A 19,070-nucleotide genomic window follows, 5' to 3' on the forward strand; every position below is an offset into this window, starting at 1 on the left:
CCAATTGCTGTCCCTTGCCCTCATTGCTGTCCCGTGCCTTTGTTGCTGTCCCTTCTTGCTTCCCCCATTTTTATTCCTTCTCCTTCTTCCTCAATTATTGTTTCTCCTTGGGGTACTTCTTTGTTGCCTGTCCTCCAGCAGGTTCCACTGTTACTCATTTCCATCCTCATTCGTTGTGGCTCTACTTCCACTCTTGTTTGTTCCTCCTCCTTCCCCATTATTACTCCTCCTCTACTCTCCCCCATTATTACTCTTCTCTCTGTTATTCCCGTAACCAGATTTTCATTTGTACTCTGGAACTAGTGACTTAGTTGCTCATTTTTTGCATATTGACAAGTATTTACACCAGTTACAATAAATAAAGCTTATTAAACATTAAGTTGATGTATATGCTTTTTTCATGTTATACAGTTAGCAGTTGCTGGTACAACTCATAGAAGTAATTGAAAAAAGTTGAGCGAGATGCAGAAATGCATGTTCCAAATTATAGTACAGTTGCTTTATAAGCATGAAATAATTTTTAGTATCTGCTTGAATTTGGCATATAGTTTCTTTTCTTTCTGGTTTTTTTGCATGTTGTGCCACACAGACAGTGACGGGGAAACGGAAATGGGCAGTTCTCTAGCACAAACGGGTAGAGTAAATTTTTTGTATTTTTCAAAGATAAACTAAATCTAAATTTGTGTCTTTTGTCCACATTAAAAAAAAAAATTTCTACAGAGGCCTCGTTGCAGCTAAAGGAAGATGCCAGGTAGTGTTAACATATATAACATCATATTTATTTCCAAATGTAGACTGAAATTTGCATTTTGTTTACAAAGTCTTCATAACATACAGAATGTAGGGATCTACTGTATACATTTATTACTAAGCCTCACAGAACTTTAAACACAATATAGTTCCTGATGCTCTAGTGCAGGGGTTCCCAACAAAATTTTCTCGAGGATCCCCTCATCGAGCATGATTGGTACCTTGTCATATCACAGTATCAAGTACCTAAAAAAGCCAAATTAAGAGTCTTTTTATACGTTTTCTATTTTTGGTACTTAGAAAAAACATTGACATATTCATTATTGAAAAAAATATTGAGTGGCCAAAACAAAAAATCTCTTATCATACGAAATATATTCAATATATTTTTTTATTGTAATAGCATCTTGCGGACCCCTCTGGCATAGCTCGCGGACCCTGGGGGTCCACGGACCGCCTGTTGGGAACCACTGCTCTAGTGTGTTGGTTTATGTTGTCTTCCAAGGAATTCAGTCTTTTATGTTCAGTATAGACAAAAATTTAATTTAGAACATGCCATCAATATATTATTCACGATACATCTGGCAAGCTGATTTCACAGATGACACGGGTTTATTCAGCATTACATTCTAGGTTATGCATGCAACTGTTTTACCTCTGGAAAAGGAGCATGAGTCTTGTCCATATATGCTTTCTGTTTAAAGCTGTACTCTAATAAAACAAATCCACATTATTTAAGGTGTTCCTAGCTAGTACAGAGTAGCGTTGAAAAGGGTAAGTGCAATTAGTAACAAATCAGTGGAACTTTCTATGAGGCAAAGATTGTCATTTAGCAAAAGGTAGCATCTATTTCCAGTAACAGTCACTGTAAACTTAGAGTCTTTACATCTTTAAATTTGGGACCATAACATTAGAATTATAACTAGCAAAAGAAATTACATCGTAGGAAAGTGCTCATAGAATGTAAATATTTTAATGTTAAAGGAGGCCACTTGCCGAAAACCAGAAGCCTATAGGCACTCACAAAAGCAAAAAATTCAACAACTGCCATCCCTTCTACACCAAAAGATCCCTGCCATATAGCCCAGCTGTCTGCGTATGATGTATCTGTGTTGACAAGAACTCCCTTACCCTGTACACTGAAGGTGTCACAAAGGCCTTCACAGAGAGGCAAAACCCCACAAACCTAGTCCACAAACATGTCTTGTGCCATATCCTCACATATCCCCAGTCCTTTCAGAACCCCCTCCATTCTCACCCCTTTGAGCTGCTAGCCACCCACTCCTTGTCCCCTCCTGCCTCCCTCTCCACCCTCCTGCCTCCCTCTCCACCCTCCTGCCTCCCTCTCCACCCTCCTGCCTCCCTCTCCACTCCTGCTGAAAAATAGCATTGGCACTGTTAGTCTAGCAGACACAACATGTAGGGGCATAGGTGTGTGTGTGTGTGTGTGTGTGTGTGTGTGTGTGTGTGTGTGTGTGTGTGCGCTTATTTTGCTCTAGCTCCTCAGAGGACAACTCTGAAATCTAGCAAGTTTTGTGTGTGTGTGCCTATCAACAATTCAGCACTTCTGCTTTTTGGTGAGTGGTCTCGTTTAGGATTAAAGAATTTAGTAAAGAAAGTAAACATTCCAAACCATTCTCAAAAACATAATTTTCTTAACAACTGTGAAATGTTGGAGAAGATAAACATTGTGTTCTCATAAAGTTAATGTTACTGCTATCATCACAAAAATATGTTATCTTGTGTGACTAGCAAAATTTCTGACAGTGCTGAGTTAGTGATTTTTTTTTAAGTTCCTGACAACTGAAAGGACTTACTAGAAAAAAGGCGATTCTTAAAACTGTCCAAAATATTAAGTGATGAAATGCATACAAATATGATGATTAATTTCACAATGTAGAATATAAAATAGTGTTGGTTTGTGCTGTTCACGAATCACTGGCATCTTCCTGTACTTGATTTTTTTCCTTGAGATAATAATCATGTTTTTGTTCCCTGTGTTCTATGGATAAAGTATGTAACAATGAAAGTCATAAATTTGAGTAAATTGTCTTTAATTTTTTATGATGCATTTTCTTGTGCATGTGTGTCTTTGCATGACACTCATAGTATGTTGAGGTATGGTATTAAATTTCACTCTTGTAGATGTTTGCTTTTTTTAATGGCATGATAAGTATTACTATGTAAAGCTAGATCTGCACTTGGCTTTAGCTTTGTTGCCTTCAGTAATTATTCATGTATCCCTCTTTAGTGAAAATCGCATCTATACTTTCAGAATTGTAGTAAAGTAACATTTAAAAAAGGAAAATTAATGCACATCAAAATTTTCAAACTCTTCATTTTGAAATAACCAAGTTGAAGTAATGATGATGAAGTTTTTGTGTATGAAATTGTTTTAAATGCTTTTGAAATCAGTAATAAGTAAAAAATTGTTATTGAATATACTGAAGGCAAGTGTTTGTGAACTCCTTTTATGTGTGTTCTATTGCTTGTCTAACTGTACTAACATACCAACATTTTCTCTTTTTGCTCTTCCCTTGTGCGGTGCGGTTACCATCTACAGTTAACGACAATTTCTTTGGTAAGAATTTTATGTTTCTGTTTTAAAAGCACATTTTTTTGTTTTTGATCTGAAATAGAACACATTAACTCGGCAATAATTTTTGTTACTTTCCTCATTTTTTCAGGCATGGGCAAAGAAGTTGAGAACTTGATCATGGAAAATAATGAGCTGCTTGCAACAAAGTAAGTACGAGGAGAAATCTCTGGTTTGAAGTATTTTACTTGTATTCTAGACTGACACATGCAGGTGATCATTTTTTATGGTTCATGTTACAATCACATGAGCCAAGGCATTGAATAACTGAGCTCCATATTAACAAATATGTGCATCAGTAACATGCATGGCATTATTGTAAAGGGTATTAATGGTTGCATGTGGGACATGACAACTGGATATGTACATTTCTACTGAATTTGAGATCTATTTAACAGACAAAGTTTTGCATGAAGTCAGATTTAAGTAGGTATACATTTTACCCTCATCCTTTTGTACTAGAATATTCCTCTTACTATTATACTGGACTTATTATACCTGTACTCCAGTTTATGCTAGAAAGTTTGAATGTTGCACATGTCTTCAGGAGGACTGCACTTCCAAATGCAGTCCAGGCACCCATATTTAAGTTTCCCGTGCTTTCCCTACATCACTTTTTGCAAGTGTCTTTATTTTCTGAAGCAATAGCATGACTGATTTGCTACATCCATTCTGAGATAGTACTCCTTCGTAATGACTGCAACGTCAACAAGCAATGGAAACATGAATTTCCATCCCTCTCTGCTTTGTGGGGTAGTTATGGAAACTGTAGAATTACATTGGAGGAAAGGAAAACTTCTGTTTTGTTACAATATTTTGCATCTGCAGAATAAGTTCATTGTGTGAAGCAGAAAGTATTCTTGTTTGCTTTTGTCTCTCATTGTTTACATTTAATGCCTTTGCAGTGAATGTTTGCATAGCTCATCTTCAATTGTTGGATTTCTGTAGTTAACTACATAATTTTTCATGGCATTCACAATTAAGCTTCAAATGTACCCAGCACATAATGCAGTACAAGTTTGCAAGAAAGGATTAGACAGTATGTTTGTATAAAACGTGCTATGAAGACTTCTGGAAGTTAAGTACCAGTATATAAATGTATCTTTCGCAAAATCAAAGTGATACCTCTGTTTAAATAACAGATGTACTGATAATTTGGTTTATATTGTGATGACATTCATTTACTTTTATGAGTGTTGTCAAAAGCTCACCGTGACATAATTGGGCTCTCACAAAATTTTTTGAAAAAATCTTTAATGGGTGAGAACTGTCATTAATAAAAGACCATGAGGTAACAATTGGGACAAACTTCAGTAGTGGTTGGTCTGAACTTACAGCTGCATCTAAGTCTATATCTATACTACGCAAACTATGGTAACGAGTGTGGCAGGGGGTAAAAAAGTGATTTTGTCAAGATTCATGGCAGCCCATATTTGGATTCGTGTGTCTAAAGTTTGTTCTACATTAAAACCTGATACCTGTTGAAGCTTGTGATTGAAGTGTCTATGGGTGCTGGTTTATTGAGGAGATATTTGGAGATAAATTGGAACTAAAATAATTGTGTACCATTGAACTGTGTATGTATAGGTTTATCTGGCTTCAGCAGGAATTCACTTCTATATGATAATCTGGAGAAAGCCTACCTACCAAGTTTCAAGAACTAGCTTTAAGTAATGGCTCTGAGAATATACTATAAACCCCTTCGTATCATTTCTGTAGGGACTTTAGAGGACAAGATTAGATTAATTGCAGCACATGCAGAGGAAGTCAGTCATTCTTCCCACACTCCAAAGGTAAATGGAATGGGAAAAATTGCTAATATGGGTATGGCGGGATGTACCCTCTGCCACGCAATTCACAGTCGTTTGCAGGGTACAGAAATAGATGGATATGAACAGAGATATTCATTCACAGTGGTGCTGTTATTACTTAATGAAGTACTCCTGAATAGGATAATGCGTGGATGTTTTGAAATTGCAGAGTCTGTCTGTGACAAATGCACAGACCAAGAAAGAGATTTGTTTCAGTCAGTTGCATTTAGGCTGTTTTATAGTTGTTGGATAATGTAGTATGGGAACTTGCCATTATTGTAGACTTTCTCCTTCTTTGTAGGTAGGTCAGAAAAAATTATATTTTTATATATTCAAGCAGTATCTTAGGTACATAAGACAATAGAAATCCTAGTGGGTTAACTGCATGTATTAACATTAGATACAATTAGCTCAAACAAAGAGGTCTTTATTGGAGGTCAATATTTTGCAAAATGAATCATTCATTTTTGTAATATGTGTGTTTCTTAGCTATTACAAAGTAAATGCGAGCTGTGTAGTATTTTTAGTCCTTGGTTTACAACTCCAGGTAAATGCTGGGATGGTTCCTTTGAAAGGGCACGGCCGACTTCCTTCCCTGTCCTTCCCTAATCTGATGAGACTGATGACCTCACTGTCTGGTCTCCTCCCCGAAACAACCCAACCCCTTGTTTACACATGTGCTGTTGTCTGCTGAAAGGACTGTACCATATTTACTTGAATCTATGCTGCACTTTTTTTCCAGTTTTTGTAATCCAAAAAGCTGCCTGCGGCTTAGAATCGAGTGCAAAGCAAGCGGAAATTCTGAAAAAAGTTGGTGGGTGCCGCCACAACTTACTTCTGCCATCGAATATATGTAGCGCTTCACAGGCATGCTTTGTAGGCACAAAGATAAATACTGGCGCCAAAACTTCTGCGTCAGTAAATAAATTTTAAAAAGAAGGTGGGAGACGAGCTATTTTCTCCGCCCCGAGTTTGGACCACTGCATTTTCATACATTATCCAACGAAGTAAATACAAATTCCATATTGTTCATCTTCGAATGTAGCAGCATTTCAATGTACTATGAAAATCCGACTGGCAAGACTGTTTGGGATGTTTGTCAATATGGCCAACTCTACGTTCTGAATTTTTTCCTATCTGTGAGAAGAGATGGTTGCTAATAGGAACTTTTATAAATTGTGAATCACATGCAGTATTCTCATCACCATAAGAATAATAAGCATATAATCATTTTGCCATGTATTGTTTCATGTTTGCTGCTATCTCATTTAAATCCTGTCTGCCTAATAAACTACGAAACTAGAGTGAGTCAACATCAAATGCGGAAGAATATACATATCATGTCATGTTTATATTCGTATTATTCTTATGCTTAATAGTGATACAGTCAGAAATGAAGCACGGCAATTGACTAGATTTTTAAATATAAGATGAATCTAATTTCTGTGTAGAATGTAATGTACTAAAGAGGCGCCTGCAAAGATTGGAGAAAAATTTTCGCTAAACTCTCGTTCAGAACATCTTCTATCATACGCAGTCTATTATTTGGTTCTTGTTGATCATTATCAAAGTAAGCAGCAGTGTAAGTAACAACAAATAGCAGTTTCTTGCCTTTTTTTTTAATTGTAAGCGGCGGTAGCGTGCACAAAAGCAAGCCATGCCGCGAGCGGCGACAGGCCGTAAACACTCACTATCAGAATGCAACAAACAATGCATGACACAGTACAGTAATGCATTTTCAGCTTAGAGTGACGTAAACACCTATAACAAAGAAAACTGCGCTATCAGATCAAAGAAAAATAAGCAATCAATTCAAACCAGACGAAGCACGTGGAAAAGGGAGGGTACCCGTATAAATACTGACGGAGTGAGTGACGCATAGCAATGGCTACCTGGTAAAGCGTAACTGCTAAGCTTACGACTCGAACCAAACTACTGTAGCTGTATCGTCATTCATTCAACCTAAATTGTGTCTCATATTACAATGGAACAACTTTGTTTAGATTTGGAGATGCGGCCTATAATTTTTCTCTCCCCTTGAATTTCGAGTCTCAAATTTCAGGTGCAGCTTAGATTCGGGAAAATTTTTTTTTCTTGATTTCGAGTCTCATTTTTCAGGTGCGGCTTAGATTTGAGTAAATACGGTAATCTCTTTTGTGGAAGCACTGTTTTTAATTGTGGTGCACAAGATAGGAATGTGACATTTGGGCGCTGTAGCCAGTGAGTTAGTGTAGCACATGGTAATTCTGAGGAATGTCCTATTCACAATCCTTCGCACATCTTCTGCATTAGTGTTCCACTGCTTGCCAAACCTGTGCAACATCCTGGTCACATGTGAAAGCAGCCATGTCATACATCATCTTTACTGCAGTTTCTGCACAGCATTTTGTGTGGACATGACTATCAACCACAACAAAACTATGACGAAGAACGGAGTTGACTAGCCAATGGTGGAACATGCAGCTGAGCACAGTGTGCTCAAATTCAGGGGCTCTTTCACAATCAATGTCATCTGGATGACCCCCGCCTCCCCATGCCCCCTAGTATGAGCTTTTCTGAACTCCACAGATGGGAATTGTCTTTGCAAAACAGTCTTCATTCCTGTAATCCTCCAGGCCTCAGTATGTGCTAACTCAATGCACCCACACGCTCTACCCAACATTCTTCACTTTCTGTTTCATGTCATCTCCTCCCAGTCCACATCCTTTTCGTTGTGCACCACACAAACTTGCAGACTCCTGTACCTCTGTGTGGCATTACTATCCCATGTGTCACATTACTATCCTGTGAACCTGCTGCCTTTTCTTGCTGCATTGCTGTTGTCAACCTTTGAGCAGTCTGAACTCCTTCCTCAAACCCCCTCCTGCTTCCCACCTATTTCCTCCTTCTGTACCCCACTCTGCCTGCTGAATTACAGTCCTGGCATTGAATGGTGGGCCGGCACAATTTAACTGTGCAGGTGTGTGTGTGTGTGTGTGTGTGTGTGTGTGTGTGTGTGTCTTCAGTTAAGTTACCTTTAGCTGTAAAGTTTGATGGCTTGTTTTGTGTTCCTTCCACATATACCATAAACTAAACAAATGTAGTTTTCCAGCATTTTGTACAATACCTGTATATAATGTCCATGTACTGACTGACTGACTGACTGACTCATCATCACGCAGCCCAAACCGCTAATTACAGAAACTTGCTTCGTTTAAGAAGGAATTATTTGAAATTCCAGTCCTAAGGGGGTGAAATAGGGGATGAAAGGCTTTTTGAAAAATGTCACTATTAAGGGAATTTTGAAACTAGAAATACAAAAACTGGTATCTGGTTTCTCTGCCAGAAAATAAAAAATAGGTGTTTCAGCATTTTTGGAAATTCAGCCACTAAAGGGATAAAATAGTTTTTTGAAAATAAATAATTAATAAAGAAGTACTAAAGATTTTTAAGGCTACATCTATGACAATTGGTATAGCTCTTCACAGTCTGTAATACCACACTTGGTGTGATGATATGAAGATGTGTGTCATTGAGCCATACTTGTTTGAGGGAACTGGTGGACAAACTGATGTTGACTGCAGAACATACCTATCAATGCTTGAAAATTTGTTGCACCCTAACCTGGAAGACAATACCTAAAATGCAACTGAATGTGGTTCCAGCAACATGGGGTAAGTGTTCACACAGCTAACTTTGTGAATAATTCTTTGAGGATTAAATTCCGTAGTCACCTGATTTCTCAAGATGGCAACATTGCTTGGCCCACATATTCCCCACATCTCGACCATGCATGTACTCAGGGGTTTTATCTGCCCAGTAGTGGAAGTTTGATTGTTAACAAAGCCAGATAAGTGAAAATGAGCTTCATGGCTCATCATAAGAACCAAGTCATCAGTCATCATTTCAGGAATTTGTTCTGAAAACACTGCATGTTTTCCTCCTACAGCCTTTAGTGGCTGAACCATCACATTTTCTTAAGGAGTGATTATCACATTTCTAATACAGGTGGAGTCCTGTGATGGTAATCATTAGCCATAAACCATGGTACCTATAAAGCATTATGCAACTGGTGCTGCTGCTGCTGTCTAATTATTTTAAATTACTATATTTATATAGAAAGTCCTTGGATGTCATGGTAATCACAGAGAAAACAGTTATTATTTTTCTTAATTTAATGAGTGTGTTTGAGATAGTTCTTTGTTTTGTTATAACTAAAATTTTTCCACAGTAAATAAAAAATAGTGACACCGATTTTTAATCCAGTTGTATTGTAGTTTTTGTGTGCATGTGAGAATAGATACACACGGTATGTGAAATGCACAAAAGGTGAGAATTAATTAGACACCAACATTCATTACAAACTGGGTGCTTTGCTACAGACAGTCACTTTTACAAATGGGGAAGAAAATTCGGCTTACTTAGCAAAATCTTGGAGTGGGAAAATAGAAATTGGCAAAAATCTGTTAAAAAGTGATAACTTCCTGTGTCTGATCATCCATGAGGTATATCAGTGTTATCTATATCCCCATAAATGTCATTTCTCTTTTCTTTTTCAGGAATGCACTTAATATTGTGAAGGATGATTTAATTGTGAAGGTGGATGAGCTTACGAGGTCAGTAAATGTTTGTCTTTTTTCTGCTTGTAATATTGGATATTGTGATATGAGAATGCAAGAATAATAAATTTACCTCTCGGCCATAAAGTGTTAAATTTGTTTACCAAGTAATAAGTGAGTGTGATAAGTGAGACATACATTTTAAATATGTAAATAGATTCTGGAACTTGTCAAGATCCACAAGGGCTTGCCATCACAGCTTTTTAGGTGGTGGAATCTTATTGTGAAGTTGCCAGAATACAGAAAAGTGTGTACTGAACAAACTTTTGAAATGTGTGTCCTCCAGAGCTGTGATAGGATCTAAGTACTTTTGTATAATACATATTCATGAATCAGTTGATGAACAATTTCATCATATTACTTTTTTATAAATTCCTTATTAGTGTTATACTACAAATTTTACAAAATTTTAGTGACATCAGTAATCATGGCATGAGATATTTTACACTAGCTATCAAACCATTTAGATCTCAACAAGCCAACATACTGGGTTATGCAGTCTTGTATAACATACACATTAGTGCAAAATACCCTTTCACTTCCTCCTACTCACCTGATGTTGAATTTGACACAAGGGTTTTTATGACAAACTAATATGAGACTAATGATCTACAATTAATGATTTTAATAATTCAAATATGAAGTGCCTCCATTAATCCCTGTAGTAGAGTTGTGTCCCTACAAGTATCTGGTTATTCAGTGCATTGTTTGCTCCCAACTTCTTTTTTTCCTTCTGTCAGTTATCTAACTGGTTTTATGTAGCCAATAACAGACTCCTCTCCTGTGTCAGCCTCTTTAGCTCAGAGTAAAACTTGAAGCCAACATTCTCAAGTGTTTGTTGGATATATTTGTCTCTGACTTCCCTTGCAGTGTTGATCCTCTACAGCTCTCTCAAGTGTCATGGAACAATGTCCTACCATCCTTCCCCTTCTTCTTGTCTGTTTTGCACACATTCCAATCATCGCTAATTTTGTGGAGAACCTTCTCATTTCTTTATCAGTCTACCTAATTTTCAGTGTCCTCTTGTAGCACCACTTCTCAAATAATTTGATTCTCTTCTTTCCCTGTTTTCTCACTGTCTGTGATTGACTGCAATACACTGCTGTGCTCTCAGAAATTTCCTCCTCAAATTGTGGTTGATGCTAAATATTAGTAGATTTCTTTTGGCCAGGAATACCCTCTTTGCCTTTGCTAGTCTGTTCTTTATGTCCTTGCTTTGTCAATTGAGAGTTATTTTGCTTCTACAGTAGCAGAATGCCTTCACTTAGCTTACTTTGTGATCCCCAGTTTTTATGCCAAGTTTGCCACTAATCTCATTTTTGCTACTCCTCATTACTGCTTAATTCATATTCTGTTCTCAGTAGATTGTTCATTCTGTTCAACAGGTCGTGGAATTCTTCCATTTTGCTGACCATGGCAATGTCATCAGTAAATCGTGTCATTGATATTGTTTCAGCCTAAATTTTAATCCCACTCATGAACCATTCTTTTGTTTCCTTCACTGCATCTTCAATACGTAGGTTGAACAGCGATGAAAGAATGCATGAGCATTTCCTTTGTGAACTTTCAGTTTTAGTGTTCCCTCCTGTTTCATGTATGTACAGGATATTACTCATCTTTCCCCATAGCTTACATCTATTTTCCTGTGAATTTCATACATTTTGCACCATTTTACATTGTCAAATGCTTTTTTCTAGGTTGGTATATCCATTGACAGTCCAATGCATGTGTCTCGATTTTACCAAAGTCTTGCTTTGTGTCAACTGCAGCATCAGAATTGCATCTTTTGTGCCTTTACGTTTCCTAAAGCCAAACTGATTGTCATAGAACAGATCCTCAATTTTCTTATCCATTCTTCCATAAATTATTCTTGTTCCCATATATGAACTATAATTCACATGTCAACCATCAGTTTTGGTGTGCTACCTTTCTGCTTAATGCACTTCCTATTATATCAGATCAATACTTTGTTCAAGTGAAGATTTTTTTTCTGTAGTAAGTAATATAAAGCTGCTGTGGCACCTATATTGAATCGGTGCTTATTCAGTGTCACCTATCCATGTTTCAACACTACTGCTGTTACTTTCTTCCATGATTGAGTCAAATGTTGTCCAAGAAGCTCTATATTCCAGTTTTTCAGTTAACTGTGAGATGATGTGATTGATATAATTAAGTAATCGGATAGATAAAAAATGTACTCAGCAGAACACACATATAAAAGACTATAATTAGGCAAGCTTTTGGAGCCAGTGGCTCTTCTTCAGAAGATTTGAAGGGGAAGGAAGAGGAGTGAAGGAAAAGGACTGTAGAGGTCTAGGAAAAAAAGTAAATTTTCCTTCACCCCTCTTCCTTCCCCTTCAACTCTTCTGCTCGAAGAAGGGCACTCTGAAGGCTTGCCTAATTATAAACTTTTGTGTGTTTTTTCTGCCACCGCTTGATGAGTAGATTATTTTTATCTGTCCGTTTACTTTATTTTATCCAAAATTGATTGTTTTGATTGATATAATTAGAATTTAAAAGCTTTATGTAGTGTTCAGTACATTTCCTAAAGTGTTAAGGTAGGACTTTTGATCTGCCATAGTCTGATGACTTATTCAACTTGTTTTGAAATACGATGTGTAGAGGAAAAATGTCACACCAACCATATTTATTTCAGTATGTGTTTGTAACCATTTTGACTTTTTCCAGTTTACCTAATTTGTTTTAAAAGCAAAATAAGAGTATCAATTCTGTTTAAATGCTGTTCAGACAGAAAGTGACCAGTAGAATGAAGATCTTCGTGCACTATCATATCATTAAACATGCACAATGAGGCAGTAAAACAATAAAGATATGCAATACCTGAATTCAGTTCTATGTTTATGTCTTTTTTTTCTAAGACGGTACACAGCAATCAATTTCTCCAAATTTTCTTCACTTGGGCAAAAGCATTTATCAGGTAGAACATTTTTGTGCACAGAAAATGACCTTTCTATGTCAAAAGTAGAGACAGGTGCATACCTAAGTGAAGAAGTTTGGATAAAGTCAAATCAAGTCGAAAATGTTTTACATTTTCATCACAAAATATTTTTTGCGACCTTCATGAACTCAGAATTAGAATTTGGTCTTACACCTGTTCATCATAAAAGCTGCAACACCCACTTCACCATTTTAAGTTTTTTCAACTACTTTAGTAATTCTCAGAGATTCCACAGTATACCTGTGCATTTCCAATTCGTTATTGCCACAGGAAAATGCGCATATTTTGATTTGACGTAAATCGGGTCTTGATTCAAATGTGTCTTCTTGAATGCCACTTCAGCATCTTTAATGCAGGCTGCATTAATGGCTTTGAAAGTGTCTATGGCCCAAACCCAGAAAAAAAGGAGAAAAAGTTAGAGGCCTGTAACAAGGCTTTCCAATAGAATGAAGCAAAAAGATGTCATGTTCAATAAACTGGCAGGAATTCATGATCTCTTACCAACTTAACTTCTGCATCTATGCGAGTACTCTACTATTCGCAATAAAGTGCATGGCAGAGGGTTCAATGAACCACCTTCAAGCTATCTGCCTACCGTTCCGCTCACAAATGGCTCATGGGGAAAAATGGGCACTTAAATTTTTCTGTGCAAGCCCTGATTTCTCATATTTTATCGTGATGATCATGTCTCGCTATGTAAGTGGGTGTCAACAATGTTTTCGCCATCGGAGGAGTAAACTGGCGATTGAAATTTCATGAGAAGATGCTGTCGCAACGAAAAATGCCTTTGTTTTAATGATTGCCACTCCAATTCACATATCATGTCTGTGGCACTATCTCCCCTATTTAGCAATAGTACAAAACGAGCCGCCCTTCTTTGAACTTTCTCGATGTCATTCGTCAGTCCCACCTGATGCGGATCCCACACAGCAATACTCCAGAATAGGGCAGACAAGTGTGGTGTAAGCAGTCTCTTTAGTAGAACTGTTGCACCTTCTAAGTGTTCTGCCGATGAATTGCAGTCTTTGGTTTGCTCTCCTCACAACATTATCTATTTGATTGTACCAATTTAGGTTATTTGTGATTGTAATCCCTAAGTATTTAGTTGAATTTACAGCCCTTATCAAATTTATCACAGTAAAAGATGGCAGCATTTATCCAGGTTCGCCATTTCATTAAAATTTGTTAAGTGACAAAGCTAAATCCAGCAGTATATCCCTAAATGTGGCAACATGGAGAGCTGCTTTTAAGAGTACCTTCAACAGAAAAAAGGTCGAAAAAGTCAGCATGTTGTGAAGGTTCGCCTTCTTTATTTCTTCATTGATTGTCCTCGGTGTCGACGTACTGGCTGAAAAAATAGGGGGTGGAAGTGCAGTACTGTCTACTGTAAATGATGTAGCCGACAGTTACACATTGCGTTTCATAGTTGTTTACTTTCACTTTCAACAACCCCCCATACACACATTTAATATGGCCAGTGCACTGTTGTTCAACTTTTGATAAGCCTCATTCATAGTTTTCAGGCAAACTTCCACATACTGCTACAGTAGTTTAATGTTAAAAATCTAAGAGCAGTAAAAAACCTAACCACATAGTTCACATTTCTTGAAGAATAAAAAGGTACGTATGGAAACAGACACTGTCGTTGTTTCAACATGTTGCCTGATTGTGTAACACGTATGTAACAGTTAATTTGAAGCATGGTTGTTGTTTCTCGTCTGAAACTCAGCCATGGACTGACTGCGTCAGGACCAAAAATCGGGCCCTTATGTATCCTCACAATAATAGGTGCTGAAACTACACATTGTTCGAAGTTAAATTTACAGAAATTACAATGAAAACATAACTCATTAAATTTACTGAATACATCGAAAAATTGTTTCTTTTTAACAGTTTCTTCTACTACAAGGGTTAAGCCAAATTATTTGCTTAAATGATGAAATTAACAGATATTGTTACACAAACAATACTTCTGACAAAGCTGTTAATTACTTTGGAATTAATTAAGGGCTGACTGCTCACGTGTTTTCGAATACAGCCAAATAAATACTTAAAGATTGCTATTGTTTCGTCTCCCAAAGGTTTATAATTAGTACAGAATTTATATTTGTTTATATGTCAACAATAGAATCTAAGTTACAAAACAATTACTGATTTCACCCTACAACAAAAGATGCTAACTAGGAATAGTGAAAATAAATTATAAAATCAATTACATACAAAAAATCTAAGCACAAAATTAGATCTGGTGTTATATTCTTTAAGACTAAAGGCCAACTTTTTTCTTTTATGAAAATGCAGATTATATTCATGCACATTAATGTTAATTAGTGAAAATTGAATCTTAAGGAGACAGATGGCAAAACAAGAGTGGAAGTAAAATTAATCCAGCTTGCTTCGTCACAATATGACATAATGCTGTCACAATTATCAAACCTGTATTTTTTGTGTGTGTATTTACCATGTTTGTTAAAGATATCAAATGTTCACATTAACATTATTATGGAAAGGATAGTTGCTACTCACCATATAGGGGAGATGCTGAGTGGCAGATAGGCACAACAAAAAGACTGTCAAACAAGTAAGCTTTCAGCCATAAAGACCTTCATTGGAATTGGATGCGCACCCCCCCCCTCCCCCCCCCCCCCCCCCCAAACACACACACAAAGGCATTGTACACACATGACCACAGTCTCTGGCTGCCAAGGCCAGACTCTAGCCTCGGTCTGGTGTGTGTGTGTGTGTGTGTGTGTGTGTGTGTGTGTGTGTGTGTGTGTGTGTGTGTGTGTGTGTGGGTTTTTTTTTTCCCTAGTTCCAATGAAGGTTATTTTGGCCGAAAGCTTACTTGTTTGACGGTCTTTTTATTGTGCCTGTCTGCCACTCAGCATCTCTGCTATATGGTGAATAGAACTATCCTTTTCATAATATCATAATTATTCCATCCTGAATTTTCCTTTGCATGTTTATATTGTCGTAGATAGACGTTCTGTTTGAACTACACGATGTAGTGCATGGGCCAAACATGCAATGTGCTTTAGGTTAGGATAAAATATTTTAATTGCTTTCTCGGCCTTCATTGAATATGGGCAGCATCGTTTAACAATAGGATCCTTTGTTTAAATTTAATGTTGTTGGTACAAAGTATATTGACTTCTGACAATGTTTATCGAGCTGATCTGGGGCAGTTGAGCTCACTGTGAAGCTTATGGACTTTAGTAAAATTTGCAAAATTGCTCATGTCTGCACTTTTGGTGTAATTCATACGAAAAAACATCAATAAAACATGCAGATTATTGCAGTGTATGCCCTGAGGCCAAAAAATGTAATGTGCATTATGAATGTCTAAATGCATTCAGTTGTGCCGATTAAATCTTCAAAATATGCGTGTACTTCACAAATGCCCAAAACATGCGAATATGCATGTAACATGTGTTTGCATGGAAAAATCAGACTCTAGCAATCAATTTCTCTAGCAGATTACCATTTTTCTCAGTTTTATAAAATTTTGTTTTGTCTTAATTGAAGTTTTTTTGAAGGCTGTTTAAACACTTCAACAGCAGTCACTTACTTGTAACAGTCCTGGATAAGTAATACCCTATGATTCTACAGTCATCGTTTAGTCCTTGTTTCCTCCCCTTGTTAATGGGTTTGTTCTTCACATTTCATTCAAAATTTTACAAATCCTTCCCTCGTCTTCTAGTTCGCCTTATATTTTTCTTGGTCTGTGTATCTTTTCATGTCATCAGTTCTGTTATTAATATTCTCATTTCTACTTTGTTCACTCTTTATGAATTATATTGTTCGTAGGTTACTGATGTTTCATATTGTTCGTAGGTTACTGATGTTTCATATTGTTCGTAGGTTACTGATGTTTCATATTGTTCGTAGGTTACCGATGTTTCATATTGTTCGTAGGTTACCGATGTTTCATATTGTTCGTAGGTTACCGATGTTTCATATTGTTCGTAGGTTACTGATGTTTCATATTGTTTGTAGGTTACTGATGATTGTCTGTGTCTCATAGAAATGTTCCCTGACAGTTAACTCCAGTAATGTAATCATAGCATCATCATCAGTTCCTGGCACTCTTGGTGAAATAGAGGACATTCTACACAGGATATCCATTTGTTTTTGTGTATAACCAAGTGCCTTACCCCATTTTTCAAGCCTACAGCCGTTACTTTATTTTTAATCATGTACTTTTGTCTTCATGACTCCTTTAAGTTCTGAGAGAACGGTTGGTTGTAACAGTGTCTAATTTGTCAAAATAACACCTTCACCCGCGTTATAACACTGATCTTACCAACCATGAGTTCCATTTCATCACTTGGCTTTTGACAATACCCTTTTTAATTTCTCTAGTTTCTCTTTTCTGCTCTATTGTTTGGTTTCCATCTAATTTTTATCCACAGAGACCTGTCCCTTTCATCCTTCAATCTGACTGTCTTGATGCTTATAATGCTTGCTTCCGATATCTGTGTATGGTTTAACCCTCAATCTGAATCTGCTGGTTATGGAAGTGCAATCTGTGCATTTTATGCTGTGTGTTTGGCTGGGTTCTAATACGAACATTGTTGTGAGGGGTACATCTTTCACATATGTATAATTTTTGATTTCATTTTAAATTTAATACTGATGTTTAGTATCATAAGTTTATCCTGAATGTGTATGTTCTGCATGCAACAGTTATCACTGCTGGAAAATTTCAGACCTTTTATTTAATTGGTATGCATGGAAGTTTCTGCATTTTGAAATTAATGATGTGTGTGCTGCCATACTGGCCATTGTTAACATTATACTGTATCTCTACATGATAGTCGTGGGTCATACAAAGACTATTCTTCCCCGAAAGTCACCATCCCCGTCCATTCCTGCCTCAGCCTCTTACACCTCCAGAAATAAAGTTTTTAATAATGAAAAGCAGTCCAGATCATAATAAATTATTTATTTTTAATTCTGGTGACTGGTTTTGGTCTATGCGACCATCTTCAGAGCATATCCCCCTGATCATGTGAAGAGCCCTTTCAGTGTGTTGATGTGTAGCACCTACTGGTGCCTGTCATACACCACAGTTTGTGATAGGTACCAGGAATCCCAGAAAACATGTACCAAGCTCCACTGGTAAAGGACATCATGACAACAGAAGCAATCATCAAGTAGTGGCAGTGTATCGAGGAAATACAACAGAAAATAGATGAAGGATGTGTGGTTGATTTCCGAATGTGGTTTCTGTGGCAGTTGTAGAAGACCACCATGACCTCACTTTTCTTACACACCAAGTTACAAGAGAAGAGAGAGAGCATTTTATGCCAACCAGAACTGTCAGACTGAATACACAAGAGGTAGCCACCATGTACGTTGACCCCATATGTCAATACGCAACAGAGAATGTTGAAGGAGAGGGATCTTCATCTTCGGCACCAATTATTTCATCACTCGAATGTGTTATGAAGAATGCCCTTGGCCAAATCGGACTTAGGTGACTACCAACAAATGACAACCCAACATTGGACCAACTCCTCTGCCAAGTAAAATGTCCCACAGAACAAGTAGACATTTGGAGGATGGAGGACAACACATTGGTCTGGTTTCACTGTGGATGTCCTGGATGTGCACTAGTGCAGTGAAGGAAGTTGAGTATTTGACAGCTGTGGTGGTGTTCTCGTATGGGACAACTATGGTGTTATTCTCGTATGGGATTTCTTGCAGGCATCAAAGATTGCTCTGGGTGGTTTGTTTGCTGTTGAAGACACTGTTATCCTGCCATCACCGAGACAAGGGCCCAGTCATAACTCTAGATGCTCAGTTAAACTATGATGCCTTTGTTGATTGCAAGAAGCAAATTGGGTTCACAAAACAAATATACATGGCAGCGATGGTCATAAGCATTATAGGTGATCAAGGAGAATCATTTATCGCTAATTGTCACAAGCAGCCTAAACTCGTCCCTAAGGTACGTGCATAGGGACAGCATTCTGTGATCGCTGAAGTATCGTGCTCTGCTTACTATTACAGGCAACACAGTGAGAAAGCTGCAATTGAACTGCCAGTAGGATCGGGCCTGACCGAGGAACATCATTGGCGAGTGATAGCTGTTACGCACCAGTTTTCAGACTCTTTAAAGTCCAGAGTGGAGGAAAGTCAGACCCAGAAACTTGTGGTAAACCACTGTATTGATACTGGGGATCATCCATCTATTAGCCAGCACTATTATAAAGTGCAACTGGCTAATGACAGCTAATTGGGTAGGAAGTGGGAAGGATGCTGCAAGATGTCATTGAACCCTCAGCATTCTGGGCATCTTCCGTGGTCCTCTGAAGAAGAAGAAGAAGAAGAAGAAGAAGAAGAAGGATGAC

The 19,070-nt window shown here is 37.4% G+C and overlaps 1 protein-coding gene across 12 annotated transcripts in view; it reads left to right on the forward strand.

Annotated features, from left to right (window-relative positions):
• The window catches only part of LOC126185655 (C-Jun-amino-terminal kinase-interacting protein 4), a 270,109-nt gene that overhangs the window by 53,949 nt on the left and 197,090 nt on the right, over positions 1-19,070 (forward strand). For 6 of the 12 annotated variants that reach the window (XM_049928155.1, XM_049928156.1, XM_049928145.1 and 3 more), the window contains exons 8-11: positions 590-634; positions 3,314-3,331; positions 3,438-3,495; positions 9,696-9,752. In XM_049928155.1, the coding sequence (XP_049784112.1) occupies positions 590-634; positions 3,314-3,331; positions 3,438-3,495; positions 9,696-9,752 (178 nt within the window). The remainder of the gene's footprint in view (positions 1-589; positions 635-3,313; positions 3,332-3,437; positions 3,496-9,695; positions 9,753-19,070) is intronic. The other 6 variants (XM_049928146.1, XM_049928151.1, XM_049928150.1 and 3 more) reach the window with 3 other exon arrangements.

This window comes from Schistocerca cancellata, chromosome 1, assembly GCF_023864275.1.
Source record: "Schistocerca cancellata isolate TAMUIC-IGC-003103 chromosome 1, iqSchCanc2.1, whole genome shotgun sequence".
NCBI classification, from domain to species: Eukaryota; Metazoa; Arthropoda; class Insecta; order Orthoptera; family Acrididae; genus Schistocerca; species Schistocerca cancellata.